Source organism: Choloepus didactylus, chromosome 1, assembly GCF_015220235.1.
Source record: "Choloepus didactylus isolate mChoDid1 chromosome 1, mChoDid1.pri, whole genome shotgun sequence".
Taxonomy (NCBI): domain Eukaryota; kingdom Metazoa; phylum Chordata; class Mammalia; order Pilosa; family Megalonychidae; genus Choloepus; species Choloepus didactylus.
In genome coordinates, this window is record NC_051307.1 from 220,356,874 (window position 1) to 220,383,908 (window position 27,035).

At 49.9% G+C, this 27,035-nt stretch overlaps 1 protein-coding gene across 2 annotated transcripts in view; it reads right to left on the reverse strand.

The window, feature by feature from the left end:
* LRIG1 (leucine rich repeats and immunoglobulin like domains 1) overlaps nt 1-27,035 on the reverse strand; it is a 123,663-nt gene that overhangs the window by 13,241 nt on the left and 83,387 nt on the right. Inside the window, exons 4-11 of one of the 2 annotated variants that reach the window (XM_037799927.1) lie at nt 21,707-21,844; nt 17,888-18,031; nt 16,184-16,327; nt 13,667-13,810; nt 10,881-11,024; nt 8,923-9,003; nt 3,047-3,118; nt 2,133-2,204 (exon numbers count right to left, since the gene is read on the reverse strand). In XM_037799927.1, coding sequence (XP_037655855.1) covers nt 2,133-2,204; nt 3,047-3,118; nt 8,923-9,003; nt 10,881-11,024; nt 13,667-13,810; nt 16,184-16,327; nt 17,888-18,031; nt 21,707-21,844 — 939 coding nt within the window. The remainder of the gene's footprint in view (nt 1-2,132; nt 2,205-3,046; nt 3,119-8,922; nt 9,004-10,880; nt 11,025-13,666; nt 13,811-16,183; nt 16,328-17,887; nt 18,032-21,706; nt 21,845-27,035) is intronic. The other variant, XM_037799929.1, reaches the window with a different exon arrangement.

Consider the following 27,035-nt stretch of genomic DNA (forward strand, 5'->3'; position numbering starts at 1 on the left):
TGTCTATATGTTATATTCTACAATTTTTTTAAAAAAATGATTTAAAAAAAGAAAAAGAAAAAAGGTTAAGCATGTATTTGCCTCATACCACATAGTCAATGGGTCTGTCATCACGAGCTTCCCTGAGGCTGCCCCGCCCTCCTCCACAATGACCCCCGCAGAGAGGAGAGAGCCTCAGGGAGGTAGTCGACACTCGGGGTAGAGAAAAGGTTCTTTTAAACAATGAGTTAGGATGAAGAGGGCAGCTGGAGAGGGATAGACCCACAGAACAAAGACACAGACCCCCCAACTCCCCTCCCCAAGTTACTTAAAGACATGTGCCAGGTTGAAAAACTGGACAGTGGGGACCGTGAGCAACCCCAAGATTTTGCAGACTCCTGCCACTCTTCCTTCACTAACTAAAAGCACAGGCCCATCAACCGCTAACAGGCAATACCTTCCCAGGGCTGCCGCCTCCCGCCGTTCCAATACCCCACTGGCTAACAACTGTGCGTTCTCATGATTCCAACTCAAAGTGTATTTCTAATCATTACTTGTGGAAATTTACCCAGAGTGTGACTAAGTGGGCAGTTCAGTCCACCTTGATCGGATGGGGGAAGAAAATGACCAAGTGGAATTAACCTTATCTTCTCCCAGCAGAGGCCTGGGTTCAGGGTCAGCTACAGCTGAGTTCATTCCCAACGGGAAACCCAGACGGGAGACCAAGGCTAAGCCGCCAGAACCACACCGAGTATTTTCGGGGCTCAGGCTTTCAGAAGGATCCAGGTTCTTCCCAACTACAAAACTCCCTCAAGAAAACAACTTTTAGGAGGCATACCCTCTTCTAGATAAATCAGATGTTCTTTACTCCCCATATTTTACTATGAAAACTTTCACATGGATGAACAAGTTGAAAGAAGCCTAGAGTGATACTCATGTACCCACCACCCAGATTTAACAAGTAACATTTTTATGTTACTTGCTTTATCAAATGTCTATCCATATATCCATCCTTCTAAAAAGATCTTGAATCATTTCCTCTCCCTTTCCTGGAATGAGAGCTATGTAATCCTTCCTTCATATTAGGTCAAACACAAAGTAGACACTAGCAGGACTGCTGAGGCTGAAAGAAGGGGAAGGCACCCAGAACGTAATACAGCATTTTGCTGAGCCTTGAGGCTCCACAGAACCAGATACAGACTCTGGCTCTGAAATCATGACCCTCCTAAGAAAAAGCACTTATTTGACAGATCTGAATCTCATGGCAAGTGTCATGAAGCATGTGCCCAGAACACTCCCTCCACTCACCCAGCAGAATGTCATCGGGGGCCTGCTGGGGGTAGAACCACACTGCCCCATTTCCCCATCCCCGCCCTCTCCCACTCCCATCTAGGATCCACCAGGAGTGGTGGGAGGTCAGGGCCCAAAGACGGACATCCTGTGGCATCTGCCACCTTGTTAGCACTTGTAAGAACAAGAGCTCTAACTTTAGGTAATAAGTTTTATGACTAAGAACTTATTGGCTGTAGGATCAGATTAATGTATACGGAAAAGAAAGGCAACTTGGGTGTTCCTACCTGAATATCTAGACTGTCTCCTCTAGCAGAGACAAGGATAAAGGTAAGCTCTTGTAACCCTCTTCACCCAAGAGCCCACGATGAAGTCCGACAGGTGCTCTTAGAAATGGATGTGAGCTGAGCACTGCTTCACCTCTGACCCTCCCATAGATACCTCTGCCTTGTTCACCACCCACAGAGCTCTTCAAAGCCCCACTCAATATAGGCTCTTCACTTTAAGCTAATCCAAAAGATTAAAATTTATCCTTTACCTATTGAAGGAGTTTTTGCAAGTAAGATTTTATTAAGCGACAGCCATGCCCATTAGTTTCTGTGTCTGTGGCTGCTCTCTCCTACAAAAGCAGAGTTGAGTAGCTGTGACCAAGACCATGTAGCCTGAAACACTGCTGAGCTCTGATCCAGAATCAGAAGCTCCCCTCTGCCAGGCATTTTTTTTTAAGATGATTTAACTTACATACAACTATAAACAATCTCAGCTGTTACATAAAGTGAGTCATAGGTGCACAATTATGGGAGTTTCTTACTCTGAAATTCTCCACTCATGTTAAACAGAGCCATGGAATCCCAGGTACTTACAGCTCTTTAAGATTCTTCATCTTCACAAAGGCATCAAACTGGACAGATCTGATGGCATTCTCTCCAAGGTTCCTGCAAAACAACACACTTTACTCATGCCAAGTAATCCCAGGTAACCTTCAGCTGTCAGCCACCCCTAACAAACGTGTTTGAGCCTAGACAATGACTCTTCAGGACAGCCCTGGCTTTACAAATGAACCATAGGTACTAGCCAGAGACCCCCATGTCCTCATTCTACTGTTAAGCAGCTGTAAGTTCACATATATTGACAGAAGCACATGGAGTAAGCTTGGAACCAAGCTGGCCTTAAAGGCAGCATCAAAGCTAGGTTGAGGCCTGCTCAGCCAGTCAATCTGCAAAAACTTTCCCAACAAAATTAAAATCAAACTTGGTTCAGAAAGGAAATAAACTAAGAATCAAGCACTGGAGTCACCAGCCCCAGATGGTGACAACATGAATGTCCCAGGGCTAGTTCTGTCCTCTCCCTCCCAGTTCTCAGAGGCAGCCACACCAGGGTAAGTCCAATGTGTGCTCAACATTGTTACGCTGCTTCACTGGAGGTATCAGATTGGCCTGAATGAAGCCCCCACGTGGAAGCTGGAAATGAAGACGAGGGGCCCGTGAAGCAACCTGCTGCAACGGTAACGCAGGCAGGAGCAGGGAGGAGGGTGCGTCCCCAAATGCCAGTCGTGTTCGCTGGGAGCACCCTAACCAGCCATATGTTCTCTAACTGTTCCTGGCGTAGGCAAAATAAAGGCCAAAGTTGAATCTGGCTTATAATGAGGAGGAAGCAGCTGGTGTTTCCAAATAGCCTGTGTCTCGGTTTACAAAAATGGGATTAAATTGCTAGCAGACTCCCCAGCAGCCGCGTTTGGCAGGCCTGTAGGTCAGGGAAGGTCTGGCGAGATACTCACAGGTGCTCCAGGCCTTCCAGCCCCAAGAATGCTCTCTTAGCCACGGACTTGATCTTGTTTCCAAACAGAGTCCTGCCGTTTCCAAACATCCAGAAACAGGAGGGGAGGAGGGGCAGATGAGGGAGGGTCGGGAGAAAGAGAACACATGATCAGGGCGCTGCTATCTGGTAAGTCCACCCAGCGAGAGGCAGGTGGAAATCTGACCTCTGCTGAGATGAAGGGTCTGAAGTATGCAGGCCTTCCCCCTTTCTGAAATGAAATACTTTTATCTTTATTAGAATTTCATAGTGATGACAGGCTGGAATTGCACACACCATCTTGCCTAAAAAGGCCCCTTGCGATGTGAAATAGAAATCGCCTCGTCCAGCCTGGCCTTTTCCTGAGGACCACCCAAGGGGGAGGGGAAGGGGGGCTTAGCAATGGCCTCACAGGAGAGAGGGGACTGACCGCTGCTTCAGTGAGAGAGAAAACAGTCAACGAGGATAATGAAAACTCTGGAAATAAAAACTGCAAGCCAGTTCTGAAAATTGCATTCTGGGGCTAAAGGCTCCCAACAAAGGGAAGACAAAGGGTGCAAAATGGGTGCCCATCCAGATGGCTTGATGGTTCTTTGCACGGAGATGCACCCTGGCAGCAAGGATGCAGCTACAGGAGCCAGGGCCTTGCCTTTGAGAATAACCCCCTTAGGTCCTGCAGGAGACACCCTAGGTTTTATGGGATGCCAGTGGGCCATACGATCATTAAAAACCCAGCTGGAAGCGTCCGCAAGGGTCAAACTCCAACGACCGTACCCCTGGATTGCACACCCATGAGTAGGGGGCTCCTGTTGCGAGAAAATTCCAATCTCAACCTTAGCAGTGACAGTTTAGTTTTCTGGGAAACCTAAAGCTGCCTCTCATCCAAATGCAAAGAAAAAAAAAAAAGAGTGCTTCTTCCACTGGGCTGTATAATCAAAAGGGATGTTTGTTTCTGTACAGAGGAGCACCTAGTGTATGCTGGACATTGAGGATGAAAAGAATCAAGGTTCTGGTTTTCCCTCTACATTATTAGATACTCTGATGAGAACCTGCCAAAGGCCTACATTTCCTGTAGCTCCTGCTGGCACAGGGAAATCATCTGCCAGTGAACACTCAGCGTAGCGCTCACAATCAGGTCCCTGGGCTTTTAAACTTTAATGCCCAACAGAATTGTCTACAGGGTTTGTTCAACAGAACATGGGCTGCTGCAACCAACTCCTTCTCAGAATTAACGGGGATGGGATGGGGGTTCCTAGGCAATAAGGATGCAGGTGATCAGGGCATCTCCTTAGAGACAGCCCATCTAGGAGGGATTCCTTGTCCAGGATCCCACAGACAGTTAAGGGAAAGATCTGGGCAAGGCCAGCTCTACCTTGCAAGCTGCATTAAGATGAGTACCCACAAGGGAAAAGCAAGCACCAGCCCCTCCCCGAAAGGAGGAAAAGCCTTAAGAAAAAAAAAATGGCAGGACAGCCTGAGTACTGTCTGCCCCATAGGCCCTGAGCTTCAACCTAACTACAGCAGGGCTCCTGGGGGATCCCCAGGCAAGTACCAGGGATGCCACCTTCAGGAATACAGGATCACACCCCGGAAGAGACCTGACCAATGCCAAGCAGCCACAAAAGGAAGCACACATTCAAGCAACTCCCCCAAGGGCCTCATACGCCCCCAAGGCCAACTTATTGGACCAACCACACCACAGGGATTCCCAAACCCCCGTTTCATCAGAAATAGACCCCTTCTCTCAGGTCCTCCATTGCAGCAGCCCCATCGCAACTCTAGAGTTCAGCCTTCAGACAAAGCCAGCTCTGTTTCCCGCCTCCAGAGGGTGAAGGGGCAAAAAGGCCAAAGATCCTGCCTTTTCTTTCTCTCAGAGGCAGTCTGCCTGGGTAGGACAAGTCTTATCCTGAAAGTGTTTCAAAATACAACCTCTCTTAATCTGAAACTCTTCCTTTAAAACAAACATACCCAACACAGAAAACCCAGTGCTATGCTAACTGATGCGCCATCCACAACACTGCCAAGCGCAGGGGTCCTCAACCCCGAGCTCTTCTCAGAGCTTGGCCAACTTGCTCAGACACCACGCCCCCGCCCCAGGCCGAATCACTATGGGCTCCAGGTCCTGGTAAAAACGTACTGAACTGTTTAGTGAAATGTCCCATAAACTAGATCCAGGAAAGAGCTGTGCTTTACTTCATCCACTAAACATCAGTCACACTGACCCCTTTTACAATGAGGGCAGGCTGTTATTTATATGGGTGACAATAGCAATAAAACAAATTCTCAAATTTTCAATTACACAGGGGCTTATCTTCCCGTTGGTGGATTAAAATAGGTCCTCCCATTCTCCCAGACATCTGGGGGTGGGAAGTGGAGTTCAAGATGGTGGATTCTGGTGGTTTTAATAAAGGGCTGCCATGTGGAGACAGCTGAGCCTGCGGCCCAGTGGAAGCTCATTCTGCCTCATGTTACAGTCACTGAGACTTGGCTGCACCTGACCCAGGGTCCCCAGAGAAGGCACAGCTGGTCTGACGCCCTCAGTACCACCAACCTGGGCAGTGACCCTGAGAAGTCACTTACCAAATCCTCTTCGCATCTCCTTTGCCCACCCCTAAGGGACCCCCAAGGCAACACTGGCAGGTGTTGGGGACAACTGCTGAGGTGGTGCTTGCACGGGTGCCTCTGGGAGTGGCTGTGACAGGCACGTCCCCTTCACCTCGCATTCTCCAAAAGATATTCTCTTGGCCTTTAAAATGTTTCTATTTGCAAACTCAAGAGTCAAGTAAAATTGGAACGTGAAGAGCAATCTGTCAGCCCTGCCCCACCCACGGCAGAGGTGGGAGCACCCACCCAGGCCTGCTTCACCTTGTGGGAAGGGAGAGGCTTCGTCTCATAAAAGCCAGAAATTCTGCAAATTTCCACCAAACACACCTGTTCCCCACATGCCTCCCGTGTGCTACTCAATCCCCCTCCCTCCCGAGGAAGGCCAGAGGGCTGCTGGAACCCGGGGCAGGCAAAGGGACTAACTGCTCCTCTCCAAGGCTAGTCAGCAGCCAGAAACCTCCCTTCCCTCTTCACACACTGCCTGTTACACTGGGCAGCCCCCCCCAGCAGGTGTTCCAGAAACACTCCAAACCACTGGCCCTGAGGTAGGTGAGTATGATTACCACAGGCAAACTAGGGCGCCGAGAGCAACTGGCCAGGGTCTAGGAGCTTTCTTGCTCTTCTAGGAAGCCAGAGTTTAAAAATCTATCTAAACTGGTTGTGTGCAGCAGCTGGAAAAATCAAGGGCACGGCAACAGCCACCCCATCTTCATGGGCCTTTTATGGCCCTGCTGCTCTCTTCTTTTCTGGGAGAATGTTTTAATTTAGGCCTGGCCTCTTGCAGGTTGGGAAGGACCCAGGTCCTTGAATAACTCAGTGAGGGCCAGAAAGGATTTCCCTCTTCAGTCTGAGGTAAGGTGGATCCTGAATGCCCCCCACAAGCTCTTCCAGGGCAAACCCTGATCAAAGGGCCCAGTGCTGACTGCGGTCTCCTTCGGGTGAATTAGTCCTTCTGACACGACAGTCCTGGAGGCACAGCCCTTCTCTATGCTGTCGCACACCCCACTTCCCAGTGGACCCCAACACTCAGCACCAGGCTGCTGCAATGAGCAGCTGAGCATGTGGTCATTCTCCCAGCCATGGCCACATGACAGAGCTCCCTGGCAATGCTTGAGGAGACTGGGCAGGGGGGACGACAAAAGCATTTGTTCCTTCATTCCACAAATGTTTGCCCCACCCTTACCATATGCCCAGCCCCCTGGTTCTTAATCGGAGCTGTGCACCAGGATCAGGTAGAAGCATTTGCTTCTCTTTCCCCTTTTAGTGTGGAGAATTTCAAACACCATCTTAGGCAGACAGAGGAGTATCATGAAACCCCATAGACCACTCACGTAGCTACACAGCTATACCCATCACCCAGCCATTTAATCTTATCTCATCTCTACCTCTTCCATACTCTCATCCCCAAACCAACTGGGTAATTTGGAATCCAAATTGCAGGCATCAGAGCTTTCTGTTTTTAGCCAAGGTGATAAGGATTTGTTTGTTTGTTTGTTTGGCTTTTGCAATATAACCATGGTAGTAAGACACCTACAATATTTGACTGTATATATTTTATCATATCCAGGAATTATTGCTAATATACCCAATTTTCCCCAATTGTCTCTCTCTTTTCTTGAATTATGTGCAGATCCTCAAGCCCCAAGATTCTGATTCAGCGGGGCTGGACGGGCTAAGGCTTGAGAAACTGCATTGTTTTTAGTTGTTTTGGAGACGACTGCTTTAATGGACCCCACATCAGAGTGACTCGAGTGAGGAAAACGGGTTTGTGCCGACTTTTTGAAAGTTTAGATAGAACCACTGAACTTAGTCCTGCAGGTCCAAGCAGGAGAAAAGACCAGGGAACAGCAGGCTAAGAGTGAAAGCTGATATATGCACAGGGCAGCTGCTCCACACGGGCCCCCTGGATGAGGCCGGGCCTGAGGGGCACCTCCTGGGAGCCGGGAGGCCTGAGAACCGCCACTCCGGGCTCCACTCACAGGACATGCCCCACGGAGCACCAGGCTGCACCGTCCCACCCCCATTCACCCCTCAGTTAGCTCTAGGGTGCACTTAGGTGAGGCAGCGAATAATTAGGTTTGGGTTGAACGGCTGTTCTGGTGCTTTCCACAACCACAACCTCCAGCCACACTCCAAGCCTGCGGCTCGTTAATAACAGGCCTGTGTCCCAGGCCACTCTGCTGCTCCTGGCTTTCCCCAGGCTTGCCATGTGGGTTAAAGGGGCCAGGAAGGGGCAGGAGGGAAGGCAGGTGAGGACAGAAAAGAAGGAGGAGGACTGGCAGACACTTCTGACATGCTGTTGGAGTACAGGATGCTCAGGAAGAAACATAATCCACAGAGTCAAAATAGCTTATACTTCATCAGCACTCTCGTAATGTAACTGGTGTGAAAAACTGTACTTTTCAAAACAAACTAGAAGCATTTACTACACAAAAGGACTCTCCCCACCACAGGCTTTCCTAAAGCCTTGAGATCCACTGCTGCTTTAAAAATATTTACTTTACACTCGCACTCTGGAGGCACGGCGGGTCGCGCTCAGCTCACCACCAATGCGGACGGGGCCTCTTCCAGGCCTTCTCCCTGAGCTGTTAATAAACAGGGAACACGCACTCGGGTTCCCACTCCTGGATGCTCCTGGGCAGTGTCTGCGGAAGGTGCTGGTGAGCAGTGAGGCCAGACGCAGAGAGAGACAGGGTGGGACGGAGGAGGAAGAACCCGGTTTTGGAACCAGTCGAGCAAATCCTGACCCTACCACTTGCCAGCTGCATGGTCTGGGCCAAAACCCCTTCACCTCCGTTTCCTTAACCATAAAAGGAGACATAACAGAGCCCGCCCTCATGAGGCTATCAGACACAACACACACACCAGTGGCTCAGCTTGAAACATTTCACAGTTTCTAGAAACTGAGTCAGGAGGCTAGACTCCTCCATGAAAAGAACAACAAAAACTGTGGCGCCTTCACTCATGGCTATCACAAATGAAGCAGGAGAGAAGATCCAACAGCCACCGAACACCAAGCCTTCGCCCCAAAGAAACCATCGCCCAGGGCAGTGAAGAGACCACTGGCCAAGTCAGCGGATGAAGCGTCTCCTACTTCCTCGTTCAGACTTCTCTTCCCCAACAAAAGGAGGTGTAGGCAGGAGCCAGCTCTCCTCCAGCCGGGCCCAGAACAGAGGCAGGGCGGGGAGCTGCTGCGGCACGACCTCCCAGTCCAGTTCGAGAGCTCTGCGGGACCTCAAACGCACGGATACTCACAGCTTGCTCAGGCTCTCGAGCCCTGTGAAAGCTCCACTGGTGTCCTCTATTGTGCCTGAAATCTCGTTATGGTCCAGATCCCTAGGGGAAGACAGACAGACAGTTTACCATCCAGCCCGAGTTCCTCAACATGAAGGGGATATGGAGAACCTTCTACTCTGAAGCTGAAGACATCTAAGTGTACTCTAGGTGTGCTGCCGTAACGTGTGGTTAAGAGAAGTGCGATCGCTGAGCCGGGAGAAGCCTGGCCTGGCATACCCCGTCGTGCGGCCTTTCTCCACGTTCCAACAAAGCTGACGCATGCCTAAAACATGAAGCTGCCCCACACGCCATCTGCCGCTTCCCAGTCGGCCAAGGCTGAGCCCCAGGGAAGGGAAGTGCAGACAGCGGACGGGAAAGTCAGTTTGTATTCCACCTCCAGGGAGTGGACATCTGGCCCTTGGCACCAAGAATCGGCCTGAAGGGTGCCTTAAGTCTCCTCACTGCTCTCACAAGAGCCAGAGTCGCTTTTCTGGACTTGACTGAGAAACTGCAGAACACGCAGGATAGAAAGGGATGGCAAAGAAAGAGGCCCGGCACAGGACCCTCCCTGGAGCCACCTCCATGCGGGCAAGTGGGTCTGGGTCCCAGGGTCCCAACTCCTCACAAAGCCTGCACAGGAGGCTGACGCTGAGCCAGAGAGGACATCTGGATGCTGAGTCAGACCTGTGACCCACTTGCCAGGATCCGAGGGACGAGGCCAACTTCTCAGCCCAGTCTCCTCCAACAATGCAAATCACAAGGCCGATGAATCAGCTTCCTTCCCCCACTTCCAAGGCAGGCCACAGTCCCAATTCCTGGGCAAAACACCACGCCTGGCCAACAGGCCCTCGTCCTGCCACACATTCAGCCCTCTCCAACTTCCCACAAGGTTCTTGGTTCCTAGACTTTCGTCTCCTGAGCCCTTGCAGACACGGCCCAGGAACAGAAAGGGATGTTGCGGGTGCCCCCCCCCCCCCCCACCAGAGCCTCCAGAAGGAATCCACACTGCCGGCAGGGAGGGGCTCTGACTGAAAAGCGTCCTTTGTCTTACAGCAGGAAGCTCAAGGAGCTGAGATTCCGCTGCTGGAAGGGACTCCTCCTTTCAGTGGGTTCCTCTCTATTATCTTCATACTGAAAAACCCAGGGACCCAGGGCTGCGGCTTTGTGTGCCTGTCTCCCTGCTCCCAGCCCTGGCTGCCAAACTTTCTCTCTTCCCTCTGCCCGCGCAGCCTGAATGCTCCCATCCTTGTTAATCAGGACTTGCCTGAGCTCCCAGGCCGAACTCGGCTTGAATAGCTCAGCGTCCAAGCTCTTTCACATTCCCCAACGACAGCGCAACATTACAACCGCCCCTGTGCGTCTCCACCAGGTGCAAGTGCCAAGGCCTTGCTCTGGACTACATCAGAACAGGGCCCTCTCTCTGCTGTCCGGCACTGCTGGGAAAGAGCCGGCAGGATCACCACCCACTGTCTTTTGGAAACTATATGCCCCCCACTCTCTTTGGGAGCTTTATGCTGATAAGTTGCCTAGGAGGTCTTAGTTCCTCTAAGCCAACAATTGCAAGTTTTGTGAACATCCCAGGAAAGCCTCCTGCAGCAACTTCCTGCTACTCTGCCTAATTAGGAAGTTGGAGCAAAATGACATTATTGCCCCTACTTTGTTAAGTGACTCCTAATGTACCTCTTCTTGCAGCGAGGCATCCAGGACACAGGGTATACAGAAGAAGTTCAAATGCCAGCCCCAAGAGATGAATTCTTGGCTCAGATAAAAAATATTCAGGACAAAGCCTCCACAAATGGAAAACCCAAAATCAGGAATGTTAACCCCAAGCCTGCTCCCAAAGTCAATTAAAATAGGATTCGACAATGTAAGTGGTTTCTACTCTCCCACCTGGTTATCTCCCCTTCCTTCTGTCAACCCAAATGTGAAAGACATACAAGATTCGCAGGTTTTTGAGTCCCTTGAAGGCGCCTTCTGCGATATGGCTGATGGAGTTATGGCTGAGGCGCAGGACGTTGAGGCTACTCAGGTCAGCCAGGCTCTCCTCATCCAGCCGGGTGAGGTTGTTGTAGGACAGAATCCTGAGGAAGGGGTGGGGAACAGCAAATGTCATCGTCATGTCACACATCCCCTCTCCTCCCCTGATCATGGAGGCCCCGCTGTCCGGGCCTCAGCAGGAAACGGCACCCACAAGAATCCCTACAGCACAACTGGCCACGCAGCCAGAAACCACTGAAAGTCTAGAGGACTCCCAGGCTGGTCCTGTAGGCCATGCAGCCAGGGGCATCCTTTAAAATTGTGAGGACAACATGAGCCACGGGACCCAAGGACCGTCAAGGCTCCAACCCTCCATGCTGGAGTCAGTGGCTGGTCCTGATTCAGGCTGAGAGAGACCTCTTGCTGCAGTGACCTGGCACCGGACAGGACCTGTAAACGCCGTGGCAGCAGGCCCAGCAGGTCCTGAGAGCTGAGGGGACCCGGCTGGACTCCCGACGTCGGCCAGCAGAGGGCACCGCGAGCCCCTGCCTCAGACAGGCCTTCCCACCTGCCCCAGCGCCCCGGCCCCAGCTTTCTTTCCCTTCTCAGCATGCCTGGCCTACTGTATGCAAGACAGGGAACAGGCCCCGAAAGCCAGACGCCCTCCCAGACTCAGAATGAAACCTGCCTTCCTCACAGCACTCCTCCTCTACCTCTTACACAGCCCCAGGATGGCTACCTGGCCTGTCAGTCCACTCTCTCAGAAAAAATGGGAAATTTGGACCAGGTCAGGAAGGAGGAAACTAAATTCAGAGAAGATTAATGAGTTTTTAGAAGCGGCAGGGAGCAGCAACATTCTTTCCCTCCTGGAGAAATAAGTCATGGTGCCTGTCAGTCACCGACACCTGGCAGGAGAGCAGAATTACTTCCTCACCTGCAACTAAAGAATTTAGCTTAAAGGAGGGGAGGGAAACTGGTTACACTGGAAAGTAACCCTAAATCCAGATCAGAGATTACTGGGCTGTGGGGCCTTTTCTGCCAGCTGCACTGCTCACCAGCCGAGTGGCGGCACAGGAAAGCCAGAGGGCTGCCCAGGTGGGTGTGCCTTTCACTCACGGGGCGCACACACCGTCAGGCGATGCGGAGAGACCTGCTGGCCAGGCTGGGGAGACTTGGAAGGCGTCTCCTGCTTCCCCTCAGCTTGCAGCCCTGGCCAACATAAAACCATGTGTCCTGGGAGATCCCCAGTGGGATGTGGGCATCGTCACAGCCTGGGCCAAGACCCTGCCAGAAGCTACCCAGCACCCATGTGAAAATAACGTGCAACTGTATTGTGTTGAAATGCCAGGAAGCTAAATTCAAAGTGGTGACACTAACACACAACACTTAACTCCAAGGAAGTGGGTGCAAGGAAAGAGGATTATTGATTTTTACACTGAATAATGATGGGTTTGCTGAAATATAAACTCAAAAGTGTAACTCACGACTTCTGGGGGGAGGGAAAGGGAGAGAGAGAAGGTGGCAGTGGGACATATAAGAACAGAAAAACAATGCTAGCTGCAAAAACCAACATTAAGTTTGAACATCCCTTGAGTTTGCCTTGAGTTTGCCTCTTGGAGGACAAGAAACTAGTCTGGTACTCTGACAAACATTCACTTTAGTAGGTGAATCGTTTCCCACATTCAAGCCTACAAAAAGAAGTAAAAAACACCCAAATCCTCTTAAGGAATAAAGGAATCTACTGGACCAGGAGCTAGGACTGAGAAACACTGAGTATTTTAAACTGAACGAACACAGTGAGGACCTGTTTCTACCCACCATCCCCCCCCTCCCCCCAAAAAACCACCAAACAAGCAAAAAACCCCAGTCTTCTAGACATAGGATGGAAATGCTTTTCAAACAAAAGAACATGAATATGTTAACTGAGTCCACTTCATTATCAATAACCCTGGCATGCCAGGATGCCCAAGGCTGCACCCCCTGCCTGTCCAGGGGAGAGTGCTAACTATTATTATTCTCAGGAAAGCTTGGGCACTAGCTCAACGGGTCTCAGCTCCAACCAGGAAGCCCTGTCTGTGGAATCAATAAAAGGAGTGAGGCAGGTTGAGCATCTTGAGTGAAATGTTGGCATGCCTACATGACAGCCCCCGAGAGGCAAAATGGCAAAAGGAAGGTGTCACAAACCTTGGCAGCCTGTCTAAAGGAAGAAAGGTGAAAACAATGAGAACACGTAAACTGTTCTGCTGTTGATATGTTGCCATATTTTGTTTCTGTTGTCCTAGTCATAATCTCCCTTCTGTGCTTAAGCCCAAATAACCGCTTTCACTAAACAAGGATGTGTTCTTAGTATGGCTGTTACCGTACACTCACTCTTAAAATAGCCACAATGAAAACGCTTTTTAGGCTGCCCTTCTGCAACAGCATCAGCTACCTCAAACTCCCTCCAACCCCAAGAGAAGCTGAGGTGGAGACAGGGCAGGGGGCGGCACAAAGGCTCTGTGCGGGACCTAGACCCTGTCCCTACAGCCCCTACTAACCTGAAAGCTGGGGACAGAAATGAGGGGACTGGGGTCTGCTTGCTGTCTCCGGGGCCTGCTCTAGGGGAGCTGTTCCCTCCAGGACAGGACCCCTCCCCAGGCCACTGGGCCATGGAACGAGCCATGCCTAGAGCTCTCTGGGCTCTGGAGAACTCATCAACGGGCAGCATCTCGCCCACCACCCGAGTTCAAAGCCGGAGGACACTCACAGCTCGTGCAGCCTCTGGCAGAAGCTCCAGCCGTCGCGGTTAATCCGAGAGATGGAGTTGTTACTGAGGTGGAGCTGGTGCAGGGCCGTGAGGCCATAGAGCGACCCGCTGTTCACCTCCACCAGGCTGTTGTACTCCAAGTGCCTGCAACGACAGTCACCCCCAGGATGACGCCAGTCCTACGGAACCAGTGGCGGCAGGGAGGACCTTGGCAATGGCAGGCTGGCTGTCAGCCAGGCACCGCCAACCCCTCTACCTGCAGTTCTCTTTCATTCATCCAGCAGACGGCACACAGAAGGCTGCTTGGCCTCAGGTACTGTGACTGCCACCGACAGTGTATCAGAGCACGAGAGAATGGCAGAGTCTGCTCTCATGAATGAAAGAGAGGGAGGGAGGTGGAGTATGAGCCTGTGGGATATAAGCGTGTGTGTGTGTGTGTATGTGTGTGTGTGTAAGGGGTGGGAGAAGACAGGGAAAACAACAAAAAATGGCAGTCAGTGCCAGACACACTTAGGAAGCTCACAGGGCCAGGGAAAACTTCCTAAAAATGACCATTACATCAAGGATGGATAAAGTGAACAAGACAAACCAGTGGGCACAGGAGTGGCAAACAGAGGGCACCCCAAGGGCAAGCCCATTAAAGGAACAGGAAACAGACTGTATTATTAGCACCATGTTACAGATGAGGAAACTGAGGCTGAGAGCAGCTAAGTAATCTAAGATCCCATAGCTTAGCAAGAAGTGGAGGGGCCAGAATTCAAGCCCAGGTCTGGCTGGCAACATCTGGGCTCTGGACCACTAAGCTAAGAGACATGCACAGCTTTAGATCTGGGGTCAGACTACTTGGGGTTAAATTGTAGTTTTGCCACGTGCAAGTTCAATGAACCTGAGCACCTGTAAAATTGAGATATCAAGAGTATAACTTCATACGGCTGTTGTGAGAAAGAAATTTAAAAATGCACACCAACAGTTTAACACAGTGCTTAGAACTTAATTCTCAGCATGTGTTAAGTATGTTATCACCCAGCTTCTCCACACAGCACACTCAAGCCAAGGATGGCTCTACCCCATAAAACTGGCTTCTTTAATACAAGTTACCAATTCAAATTTTGCTCCATGTTTCAAGGACTTTGGACAAGCAAACAACTATCTTACTCTTTGCCACTGCTCAAAAAGTAAGCACTTAATTTATAGATACTCTCTAAGGCCCTTACTGTAAACGTGTCCAACCTAATTACTAAATGGTATGCGCTAACTCCATTTTATTCTGAGAATTCTGTTTTAATCTGAGCCCACCCAGTACACTATCACCTGGACTTCGAAGTCCAATATGATACCTTTAAATATGTCAATAAAAAGTTTTCTTCAAAATGTAAAACTAGAAATACAGTGAACTGAAGGTGGAAGACAAGGAGAATAAGAAACAAAACAAGAACAGGGAAACGGGAGGGGAGGTTCGTCCAGGGTGGGGAGAAAGGGTGGATTCATCAAGATGCTCTTGATAAAGAGGACAGACAAAAAACTGACAGAACTGGACCTGGGGGCAAAGATAAGCAATTCAGGATATAAAAATGGTGATAAAATTTGCATAAACTGGAAGGGAAAAGAGGGTCTCCTGAGCAGGTCAAGTCATACTATAAAGCATGAAATCTCAAGGTGATAAATAAAAACGATGGAATAAGTGTATTAATTTGGACAGTCGGGAATAACGATGAGCAAATCTGAAAACAGAAAAAACAAAATGAGAAATGCTCTGGAGTGACCACCTCTTAGGAGTGGAACTAGGAGAAAGAGGGGGCAGGGGGACGGACAGACAGATGGATGACAATCATTGCTTTTCCTTATAATCTGATTTTACCTATGTATATAGATACCTTTTGATTAAAAATAAACAAGGTTAAATGTTTAAAAATAGAAGATCATCAATTGTCTTTTATGTATGCCTTTTTGTTGTTGCTTTACATTACTCTGGCAAGCAAGCGAGCTCTGCTCTGGTGCCCATCTGGTGGGAGAGAATGCTCCCTAGATAAAAGCTGAACATCTGCACAGAACATCTTGATTAGCTCACAAGACATAAATAAATCTCTCAGGATGAACTATACATTTGTGACCCACCTGCACATCAAACCCAAAAACGGGGAGAGCAGGAACTTCCTGTGGTGTGTGGGAGAGGGGGAAGGATGTGGGAACAGGGTCCTTGCACTATCCCACCGTTCACTAAGGAGGTGGGTGCGGGGAGAGGGGCCTAACACAATGGTTTCCTCATCCACTGTCATCAACCAACTCCCTTGACAAAACCCAGTAAAGCTTCCCCCAAGATTTTCTCAACCTGTAAGGAAGGGCTCAGTCCCCAAAGAAACTACTTAGCTGGACCCCAGTGAGTTGGGTCCAGAGGGCCCTGCAAGGGAGGGGCTGAGCACCCCCACCCGCCAGGGCTCAGAGGAAGGCGGGTGACACGCCAGGCGTGCGTCCTCACCTCCATAGCTCGGCCCGCCCCGCGGCCCACCCTGCACTTACAGCACGTGCATCCTGGACAGCCCCCAAAAGGCCCCGTCTGTCAGCTTGCTGATATTGTTCCGCTGAAGCTTCAGCACCTCCAAACTGTCGAGCCCCTGGAACGTCAGGCCTTCGATTAGCCGGATCCGATTCCGATTGAGGTCCCTAAAGAGAACGAGCCGGCAGGTTCAGGGAATCCAATCCTGGGTCCCCACCCACTCCCATGCACTTCCGCCTGGGTTTCCCAAGCCCACAGCAAAACTCCCCGAAGCCAGGACCCACAGCGGGACCCATGCCCGCTGTGCGCGCCTCACGCCCTCCACACGGGCTGCACGGACGCTGGGCGAGGGATCACTGCTGGAGAAGGGAGGCAGAGCTCCCCAGTCCCCTCCGTCTGCAGCGAACACGCGCGCCCGAGTATCAGAGGCGCCACTGACGACTGCGGAGGGGAGGTGGGCGTGGCTCAGGACGTCTTCAGTGAGGTGTCTCTTAGCTCAGCAACAGAAATCCACACCAGATGCCTCAACCGAGATAAAAAATCTCATCACTGGGTATCAAATGACACTGACAGTTTCCACGGAGTGTATTTAATAAGATCTCTACTTAGGGAGAGAAGTCACTGCCTATGGGATGGGAAAGGAGAACCCCCCCTGAAGTACACACATCTGGCCTACAGCCCCAGCGTGATGAAACCGCATCGAACCCCCAGCTTTCAGGAATCTGGGTGAGCTGGATCCATTAGTAACACTGAAGGAAGGGGCAGGAGAACTCGGGGTTAACCAGAAAGCCCCTGGTTTTCCCCAAATATTTCCGCAGTGTCTCATGACCATGCCCACCCCCATCCCTCTCCCCTACTCTCCCACAACCTGCTGAGTGTCAAGGAGCCCTTCTGTAAGGACTCAGCAGAGAGGGCTCCGGAAGGCACGCTGAGCAGGCCTGCTCAGGAGGCGAAGCAGAGGCACGCTGTGTGCTGGGCTCACCAGTCCTGCTATCCAACCTGTCCCTAAACAATTGTTTTGTTTTGTTTAGTCCAAATCTCTGATAGCGGCTTAGTTTCCTGACATGTGTTCTTCAACTAAAAAAAGGACACAGGGAACAGAGATCTTTAATCAGGTTCTGATTAACAGAGGTTTTCTTGAATCCAACACCCCGTGCCATTCTAGGAGGGTAACTCAGCCTTGGTCAGCAAAAAACTAAACAAATAAATCCTTTTTGCTGTTGTTGTTGTTTTAATTCAGCAACTGCCTTAACAGATTTAGGAGGTAAACGCCGTGTTGCATCTCTTGCTCACTACAATAACTACTACAGTAACTGTCCAAGAATTGCCAGGCACCAGAACGTCCAAGGTAGAGATTTTTATGGGCACATTAGAACTTATTTCTAAGATAAATAAAAAGCTGAACCTACACAGCCTAAGCCTCAACCAGTCAACATCAGCTAACCAGCAGGATTCTTCACTTCATTTTGCAAAATGCCTGTGAGGACAGGAATCACATACTCCACTGACCTTTTTCTCAGCAACATGAGGCAGCCCACAGGCACCAGACCCAGCTCCTAATTTGCTTTTATTAGGTGTGGCTGCAGGGCCATTAATGACAGCTTTTGCAGAGCCCTACTGGGAGCGCGAGGAAGGGGCTGCATTTGGAACCAGGTCCTGGGGGAAGCTTGCCCCCCCCCCCCCAAAGCGTGGCGAGCCTTATTGAAAGTGCGGCTCCCTGCACTCACAGCTGGGTCAGCCGGGGCAGCTTGAATGCCTTCACAGGAAGCTGGGTGATCCTGTTCTTGCTCAGGCGGAGCGTGAGCAGCGACCGGGACAGACCATCAAATGCCCCTGACTCCAGGGTGCCAATCCGATTGCTCGCCAGGTTACTAGAATATTCAGAGGAGAAAATGAGAGAGTGATCAGAAGGCCTTTCTCATTCCATTCGACACCAGACCTGACCAAGTGGGGAGAATAAGGTAAGGCACACCCACAGGCACAGGGTTCCAATCAGACATCTGTCACCATGAGGCTGCAAACCCTGCCTTGACTCCCCGATGGTCACCCAGAGAAAGGCAGGTGTCAGGACAGTCCAATCAAGGCCTTGTCTCATGTCCAGCAGGCCATGGGCCACCCAAAGGGTCAGGGTGAAAGTCAGGTGCCCATTGCCAACCAGCCCCCACCAGGCAGGGTCCACCTCAGCAGCCCTGCAGGAATCCTTCCTCCCCTCCCAGGACCCAGGGGTTATGGTTCAGGACTGATGAGAAAAACCCTACAAAGCAGAAAGTCAACTGAGAGGCAAGGTCAGAGCGGGTTCAAGGAAACAGCCTTTAATCTGGAAGCGGGTGCACTCACTAAAGTTTATCTTTCAGAAACTTAAATCCTCCAGAGTGTTCCTATACCAGACAAGTCCTAAAACGCAGAGGCAATAGCCTCTTAAGATAAACTATCAGATGCAGCCCCTTTCCCCATACTGTCTACACCCTCATTTTAAGATGACAAACTTAGGGTGCTCATTGCCTAGACACACCTGAAGACAGAGAAAGAGACTAAGTGAGGGGAAGGGGTAGCAAGAAACAAGATAAGATGGAACAAAGGTCTATGAATACTGAAACGCTCTATATATATGATGCTGGGGTGTTGGAATGGCTGCGAGGAAGTGAATGACATGGTATAGTATCCCTTGGGATTTGCTCTATAGCTGCTCATTGGATTGTACCTTTCTGTATATACCTTGTATTGCATAATAAGGAAAGAACTGAAATTGCAGAACTATAACCCATAACAATTTTTGAAACTGCCTATATAACTGCTTATGGAGCTACACATCAAGAGATGACACCTTTCTGTATTTATGTTATATTTTACCATAATGGAAATGGCTGAAATTGTGGAGCTGTGACCCATGACATTCTTTGATATTTGCTCTCTAACTACTTGTGAAATCGTACATTGAAAGTTATCACTGTTATGTATATATGTTAAAGTTCACAATTAAAAAATGGAAAAAAAATTTGGAAGCGGGTCTCATTTTCTGACTTACATAATAAATGCCTATAAACAGATTCACCTTAATAATTGTAAATGCCTCAAAGAAACACTCTTTTCTTGAAGAGATCTGCAGAGACTCCCCTTAGAAAACAAATGAAGCTTCAGTGGGACCTATACTTAAAAGATTATGTAAGGGTCCCAAAGTAATTTGGGCAGAGAATAAAAAATATATTTACATCCCACCCCACGCCCCCACCCGCCCCAAGGAGCTGGGGGAAGGTGCAAAAGTATTGGACATCCTCACCTGGACTGGTGTTGAAGTTGTCACAAACACTGGGACTGGCAGTTTGATGTGCCAAGCCCTCGATCATGGGACTTGCTCTTATGAAGCTCGTTACTGCAAAGGAGAGGCTAAACCTGCATATAATTGTGCCTGAGAGTCTCCCCCTGAGTACCTCTTTGTTGCTCAGATGTGGCCCTCTCTCTCTCTAACTGAGCCATCTCGACAGGTGAACTCGCTGCCCTCCCCACTACGTGGGACCCGACTCCCAGGGTTGTAAATCTCCCTGGCAATGCAGAATATGACTCCCGGGGATGAATCTGGACCTGGCATCGTGGGACTGAGAGTATCTTCTTGACCAAAAGGGGGATGCAAAATGAGACGAAATAGTTTCAGTGGCTAAGAGATTCCAAATGGAGTCGAGAGGTCACTCTGGTGGACATTCTTGTGCACTGTATAGATAACACCTCTTAGGCTGTAATGTGTTGGAATAGCTAGAAGTAAATACCTGAAACTAACAAACTCCAACCCAGTAGTCTGGACTCCTGAAGACAATTGTATAACAATGTAGATTACAAGGGGTGACAGTGTGACTGTGAAGGCCTTGTGGATCACACCCCCTTTATCTAGTGTATGGATGAGTAGAAAAATGGGGATAAAAACTAAAGGACAAATAGGGTGGGATGGGGGGGTGGTTTGGGTGTTCTTTTTTTACTTTTATTTTTTATTCTTATTCTGATTCTTTCTGATGTAAGGAAAATGTTCAGAGACAGACTGCGGTGATGAATGCATAACTATATGATCGTACTGTGAACAGCTGATTGTACACCATGGATGACTATATGGTGTGTGAATATATTTCAATAAAACTGAATTAAAAAAAAAAACAAAAAAAAAGATCATGTAAGGAGCACCTCGTCTTACAATAGAGGAAAGGCAGGCACGTTTCTCAAACACACTGTGGTCTACAGCTAACATCTGCGCATTGCTCTGTATGCCAATTACATCTCGAATAGTTGAGGAAAACGGGAGAAAAGAGAGAAAAAGCAGGAACAAAATGGCATTGCTGTGAAAAGTTATCCCCCAAACCTCTCCTTCTACCTTCTCCAGACAAATGCTGCCAATTGTTTTTCATAAGTGTAAAGGAGAAAGACCAGAGAGAACCCACCACAGTGGAGAAGATAAGGGAATAAGGCACGTTTCATCCCTGCATCGGGCAGTGGCCCATAACAGGGCACATGAGGATTCTCTGCAAATGTGGCTGCACTATTTGTTCTTAACACTTCAGATTAAAGACCAGTCTGCGTGATTAAGATATACTGGCCAATTTATGCCAAAATAGAAAGTCCCTCCTGCTTTCATGCAGGAACAAAAGGTCACTGCAATTCAGTTGAGCAGATGGTGGATTCTTTGTTCCAAACAAGGAACTGTCAGGTGGCAGCTGGACACCTTTCCAAAAACCCTCATGAGGAGTTTAGCAGAAGTCCAAGGCCTCCTGCTTCCAATTCTGATGCCTTGATGCGCCCTAAGAAAGAAACTGCTGCTCTCCTCAGGGCTTTACCTGGAAAATCGGTATGCCAAGACATGACCTCCCTGAAGAGATGGGTCACACAAACCAGCCTCACAAGTGAACTCCAGTGTCCCTCAGGAATAGTGGCCATACAGGACCAAACACTCACATGCTATCAGAAAACGTCTCTGTAGCCTGGGTGTTCAGTTTCTTCCCCAAACTAACGGTTTCCTACCAACAAGCTATGGATTAAATAATAGGTTTTACCTTTTTTTTTTTTTCCTGCTAAGGCATTAAGACAAGGCAAAGAAATCTAAAAGGCCCTGAGAACCCACAAAACAGACTAAAAATGCTCCCAAAGTGGCTTGTTTTTATTTTGTATACCAGGAAGATAAGCTGATCTTTGACAAGTTAAGCCTAAGTAGAGAGTTCGTCCTCCAATTCAGCTAGCCCTGAATCTTGTATGATTTCCTGGAAACCTCTCAGTAAATCTTAGAAAGAAAGCAGGCTTCATAGTTGAAATAGACCTATATTTGATTCCTAGATTCTCCTCTTCAGGTGGGCTACTGAACCTCCTCTGCTTCAGCTTCCTTGCCTGTCTATAACATCTGTCAATGGGGAAACAGAAGACAACAGACCTGGGCCCCCTGCCCTGCCATGCTGGGGAAGGCTGAAGGAGGTCTGTACATCCCCGTGGACTCAGGGAAGACCTGTCAAGAGACGGACCCAGCTACCCAGCCTGGATGCAGGGGCAGCAACGCGAGGCAGGACAGAGGCACTTACAGCTCCTTTATTTGCAGCCCATGTGGAAAGCAGCTGCTCCGGATTTCCGTGATGTTGTTTGAACTCAGATCCAGCGCTTCTAAGGAAAGGTAAGGCTGCAACTGACTCCCCTCCACGCTGCGAATCTTATTGTTTTGCCTAAAACACACAAAGAGAAGTGACTGGAGCATTTCTTTCTTTCTTTTTCTTCAAAGAAACCATAGGAAATTATTGTTTCTCCTGCTACTTCTTTGAGACACCTTTTTCCTAGCTGTTTTGCTCTTTCAGAAAATTACAAATGCAATGACAGTCCTAAAATTCAATCTCCCGTTCCTCTTTCCATCAGGTTATTATCTGCTGGCTGAGGGCTGGACTGAACACTGACCTACTGCTCTCTCCAGGGACTAGAACAGTCTTGATAAGTGAGACCACACACAGCCCAGCAGTCCTCGTCAGAGGCAGCTATAGAAAGGATACGCGCTCTGCTGGCCAGCTCCCAGTCTAACTCATATCCGTGACCTCCAGAACCCAGGCTAACCCAACAGAGAACAAAACTGTGGGCACCAGGGCCCAGAACTTTGTGAATACAACTTAATACATCATTACACACCCCACATTTTACTGACTTCTTCCATGTGTGAGGCATGGCGATAGGTACAGGGGATTAAAACCAACAAGGAGATGACACAAATCCTGGCAATCTAACAAGAGCAGCAGGAGCTGATCTAACTGGAATTGAATCCCCTGAACCTCCTGACTCTACCCGCTCAAAGCTTCAAGTCTTTACTTCTATGTGCTACAGCTTCCTGGAAGGCAGGGACCACCACAGGCCCTCATTTCCCGGGGATATGAAAGTCCAACCTGAAAAACCACACTAAAGCATCTGGCAGATGTTAACATGTGTTCAGAGCATTTACCACCCCCAAGAAAGGCATTTTTCCACCCAAGACTTATTTGGGCCTGTAATCCCATTTCCACCAAACCCACAATCTAACCAGCTAAGCAGTATATACAATCAGGAGAAAGAAAACAAATACTAACAAAGGCTGGAGGAACTGTCCTCGTGGCTTTGGCTCTACCTAGCAGAGTCACGTCCCTCCAGCCCTGATTCCTATATTCAGATACTTGAGAAACTGCCGGGGACGCGCTGGGCCTCCGGGTTCCAGGCACTCACCCGGGCCCGTTTCCGAGTAAACAGTGTCAGAGTCTTCAGCCAACCAACGCATGCCTGAACACAACATGAGTACGCCAAGGGTCTTACAAAGTGGCATCTCCTTTAAACAAACACTTCACCAAATCAGCTCCAGCAGGCATAAACAAGGACCTCTTTCCCAGAAGCTCTGGGGCTCCTTGTCAACTCCTTTGTCTTCTTCACAAGTCTCCCAGGCCCTGAACTCAAAAATCCATTTCCAAGGGCACAACTCCGCACACAGCAACATCTCCCTCAAATGGAAGAATAGTTTTCCCATCAGCCCTCCTACCCTCCCTCCAAAGCTACTTCCTTTAGTTCTTCATTAAGTTCTTTAATAGTCTCTTTAGTTTTCGCTCTCCAAAAGAAAGAGAAAAGAAAACCTTTATTATGTAAAGCATGGGAAGAAAGAAGTAAAGGCAACAGAGCTGAGCAATGCTTTGGCCTCACCCAGGAACTCTGAAAGTGGTGCCAGAGAGCCGGGGAAAAAAGAGAGGGTCTGAAAAAAGAAGGGGGGCTATTGGCCCAAAGTAGCAAACGGAAGGCTCCAGCACGGGCGAGACCATCACAGCTGAAGGGCCTGGGAGAGCTGCCTAACATTTCTCTCACTGCCACCCCCACCTCCTGGCTGTCTCCTTGCCTTTCACCTTACACCTTTCCTCTTCTTTCTTTTCAGTCTCTTTACTCATTGAATCAAACATGCCCTAGGTCCCCACTCTGCACCAGGCCCACTCTGGATAAAAGAAGCTACAGTGAGTGAGGTCTCTTTCCCACACTGGGAAAAAGTTCCCAGTCTAGCAGAAGAGGCAGCCTGGGAAATGAGAAACCATGGTGCATGGGAGCGGGTGTCACAGTGGCAGGATCCACAAAATGCACTGGGAGCCAAGAGGGGAGGAGAGCTTAACGCTGCCTGGAAGAAGGCGCGGGGGCAGGCTCCAGAGGGCAGCGTGCTGGAGCTGGCAGGGCTGGTGGGACAGCATCAGGACACCACTCCCAGGCCAAGCTAAGGAGCTGGGAACCCAGTCACAGTGGTCCTGGTGAGAGTGCAGCACGGAGAGGCACAGGAGACACGAGATGGGGCCATAGAACCTGGAGCTGACAGCACAGTGGGGCACAATTAAACGAGGACCCTCAGTTTCTGAGTTTGGCACCTTAGGGACTGGGTGGACACACTGTACAAAGATTGAGTTTGTGAGATGACTGGGTTAGCAGGTTATGGGCGACATCTTCTGTCCTTTTCCACTAAGTCTATTCCCAACTCCACAGCCAGAGAGATCCTGTTAAAAACAAGTTAATTCACAGTACTCCTCTGCCTAAAACTAAGCAATGCCTCTCACGTCTCATTTAGGAGGAAGGCCTTCAGCAGGGCTCACTGTCTCACCTCCTGTTCTCCATCTCACTGGGCCTCGACATACCAGGCAGACTCCTGCTCCAGGACCTTTGCACTCACGGTCCTCGCTGCCTGGGATGCTTGCCCCAGAGAGCCACACAGCTCACCCTCACACCCTTCATGGCCCCATCCAAATGCCACTTTCCCGATAAGGCCCTCCCTGGCCACCCTTCCTGGAACCACAAGCCCCTTCACATGTACTTTCCACCCCCTTGCCCGCATTGTTTTCTCAACAGCCCTTATCATCATCATCTAATATACTCAGCATTTTGCTTTATTCTTTTATTGAACATCTTCTCTCCCTCCAGGATGTGGCTCCATGAAGGTGGAGACCTGGGTCTGTTTTGCTCACTGCTGCATCTCCAGCCACTGGGACGACATGAGGCACATAGTAGGGGCTCAATCATATTTGCTGAAGGAATCAGAAAGAGTGGGTACAGGTTGAATTCAGGAGAGCTGCAGCTGGACACAGCAACATGGAGGCAGAAGTGAAACCATGCAAGCAAATGAACTCAATCAGGTGGCATGAGGAGAGAATAGTTTGCCGAATGCCCCGTCACAGCACTGCCAGGCTCGACTGAGCCCACCGAGGTCCTGGGGCTCAGGCACTGCCATCCCAGCTGCTGAGGCTGCACGTGCCGATGCAGCCCTTCACCCCGACCCTGGTCTCTCTGCCTTGGACTCCAACCAACCCCTTCCTGCACACCCCCTGCTCAGGAAAGCCGACCTCTCAGCTCTGCACCCCTGTGTATCCCCATGTACCCTTTCCCTCGCAGAGGAAGTCTCGCGCCGTGTGAGATGTCCCTGTTGACCCTTAGTGACTCCTCCCAAAGTCGGAGAGCCCTTCCTCATTGGGCAACGCCGTCACACGTGTGCACCCGTGCAGGAACCTGCCTGCAAAGTGGGGGCATGAGGTTCCTATGCCCACAGGGTGGATGTGACCTGACATGCAGCAGTTGCACAGTAAAGCGAGATCTTGTTTTTATTAGTCATATTTGTATTCTCAGGGCCAAGCTCAGGATCTACTTTGTAGGAAGAACTCTGGAAAAAGAATGAGTTGATTGATTCCTGTCTACACTTCTGCCGTATTTCATGCCAACAGCCAGGCCTGGCCCCTCGCAGGAACAAAGGGCTGCCTCAGAACACTCCCTCTCAGCTCCAAATGTGAGCCAAGCCCGTACTGGCTGGAGAGCATCAACACCAGCCACTGGGAAGGCAGGGCCACTTGGGCGAGCCATGCTTCAAAACAAACCTTAGCTCCCAGCTTCCAGAGCATTCAGGGTGGCTGGAGACTCAATATATCCCCAACCCTGAGCAGCATGATTATGGTCCCCTTCTCCTTCCTGCAGCAAGTCCACCAACCCCCACCCACTGCACCAGGGTGGTCTGCCTGCCCAAGACATCCCCTCCGAGATCCCCCATGCGTCAAGTAGAGCAATCAGCCAGAGACCCCCAAGAGAAGCCTCCCACCGCCTCGAGCTGAGCGGGCATGAAAGGGCGTTAGCTGCATTGGCTCAACCTGGTGTTCACGTCCATGATATTGTCCGTGTTTTTAAAGCCATGGGAAAACACAAGTGGTCATCCTCTCCCTCCATCATAACTGCCCACTTCGTAAGACCACCCACGCTCGTCCTTATAACTTCCAAATCCTGCTCCAAGTTTTTTCAATAATAGCCAACCAATTACCAAACACCCATCGCGTAGCAGGCCCTGGGTGAAGCATCGGTGAGATCACATGACGATCGAATGAGGTGGGTACTATTATCTCCACTTGAAGGCTGAAGAGCACAAGGTCACACAGCTGAGAGGCAACTACAGCCCAGAGGCAAACCCAAGGGGACGTGACTCTCATCCAGCCCATCCCAGCGGCTCTCCTGCCAGAGTCGTAAGGCACTCCCCCACGGTCAACCCCTACGCCTTCAGCAGGGCGTGGTCCAGTCTGAATGCTAGTGGCTGTTTCTTGATCCACTCAGACTGGTTGGCATAGGCCAGCCTGAGTCCCAAGCCCTGTGTGAGCGGCCACGTTGCACAGGGCTTTCTGCAAACCAATCTCCACAAGTCAGGAAGATGAAACTAAAGCTCTGACTCCTTGATATTCTGGATGGAAAGAACAGGACAGTTTCTTTGAGACCATGTCTTTACAGGTGTGCCTTTAGAGGGGGAACATGTATCTTTATTCCCAGGGAAAGTAAAGCTGCAAAAGGATCTGCTTGAGTTTACCAAAAAGTGAGATGGTTGAGAGGGGAGGGGATGCTACCACACCAGGACTGCTTCTTACTGGCTGCACCAAGGGAACTCCAGCCTTTCCCTACCACCAAACAAACACTACAGATTCCGTAGGTATGCAGCTTGGTAGCAATGGGTGGTGGCCAATCCCATGGCAGGAGCCACCATCCAGTATCAGTTTACCCCTTGGGCTGCCCTCCAGGGCAAGGAGAGCTTATCCCGGCAGGAGTCTATTAAACCAACACCTGTTGAAGGCCTCAAAAATAAAATCAGTCTTCAAAGGCCGAGAGCAGGCAGGATAAGCTCTCCCCACTTGGCCACATTTTCAGAGTCAGTGTCAAATTAGACATAAAACAAACAGAGGCATTTGAAACCAACATTTAAAACTTTTTATCTTAAGTGATTGCTCCATGACCCTTCTGTGAAAGCCGGGCTTACAACATATTCCCACTAGTAATGGAAGAGATCTCCTGTCCCAGGTAACAGCCAGGAAGAAAGGGGCAGGAGACCCACGGCAGCAGGGCCAAGATGGGTCAAGTGAGTAA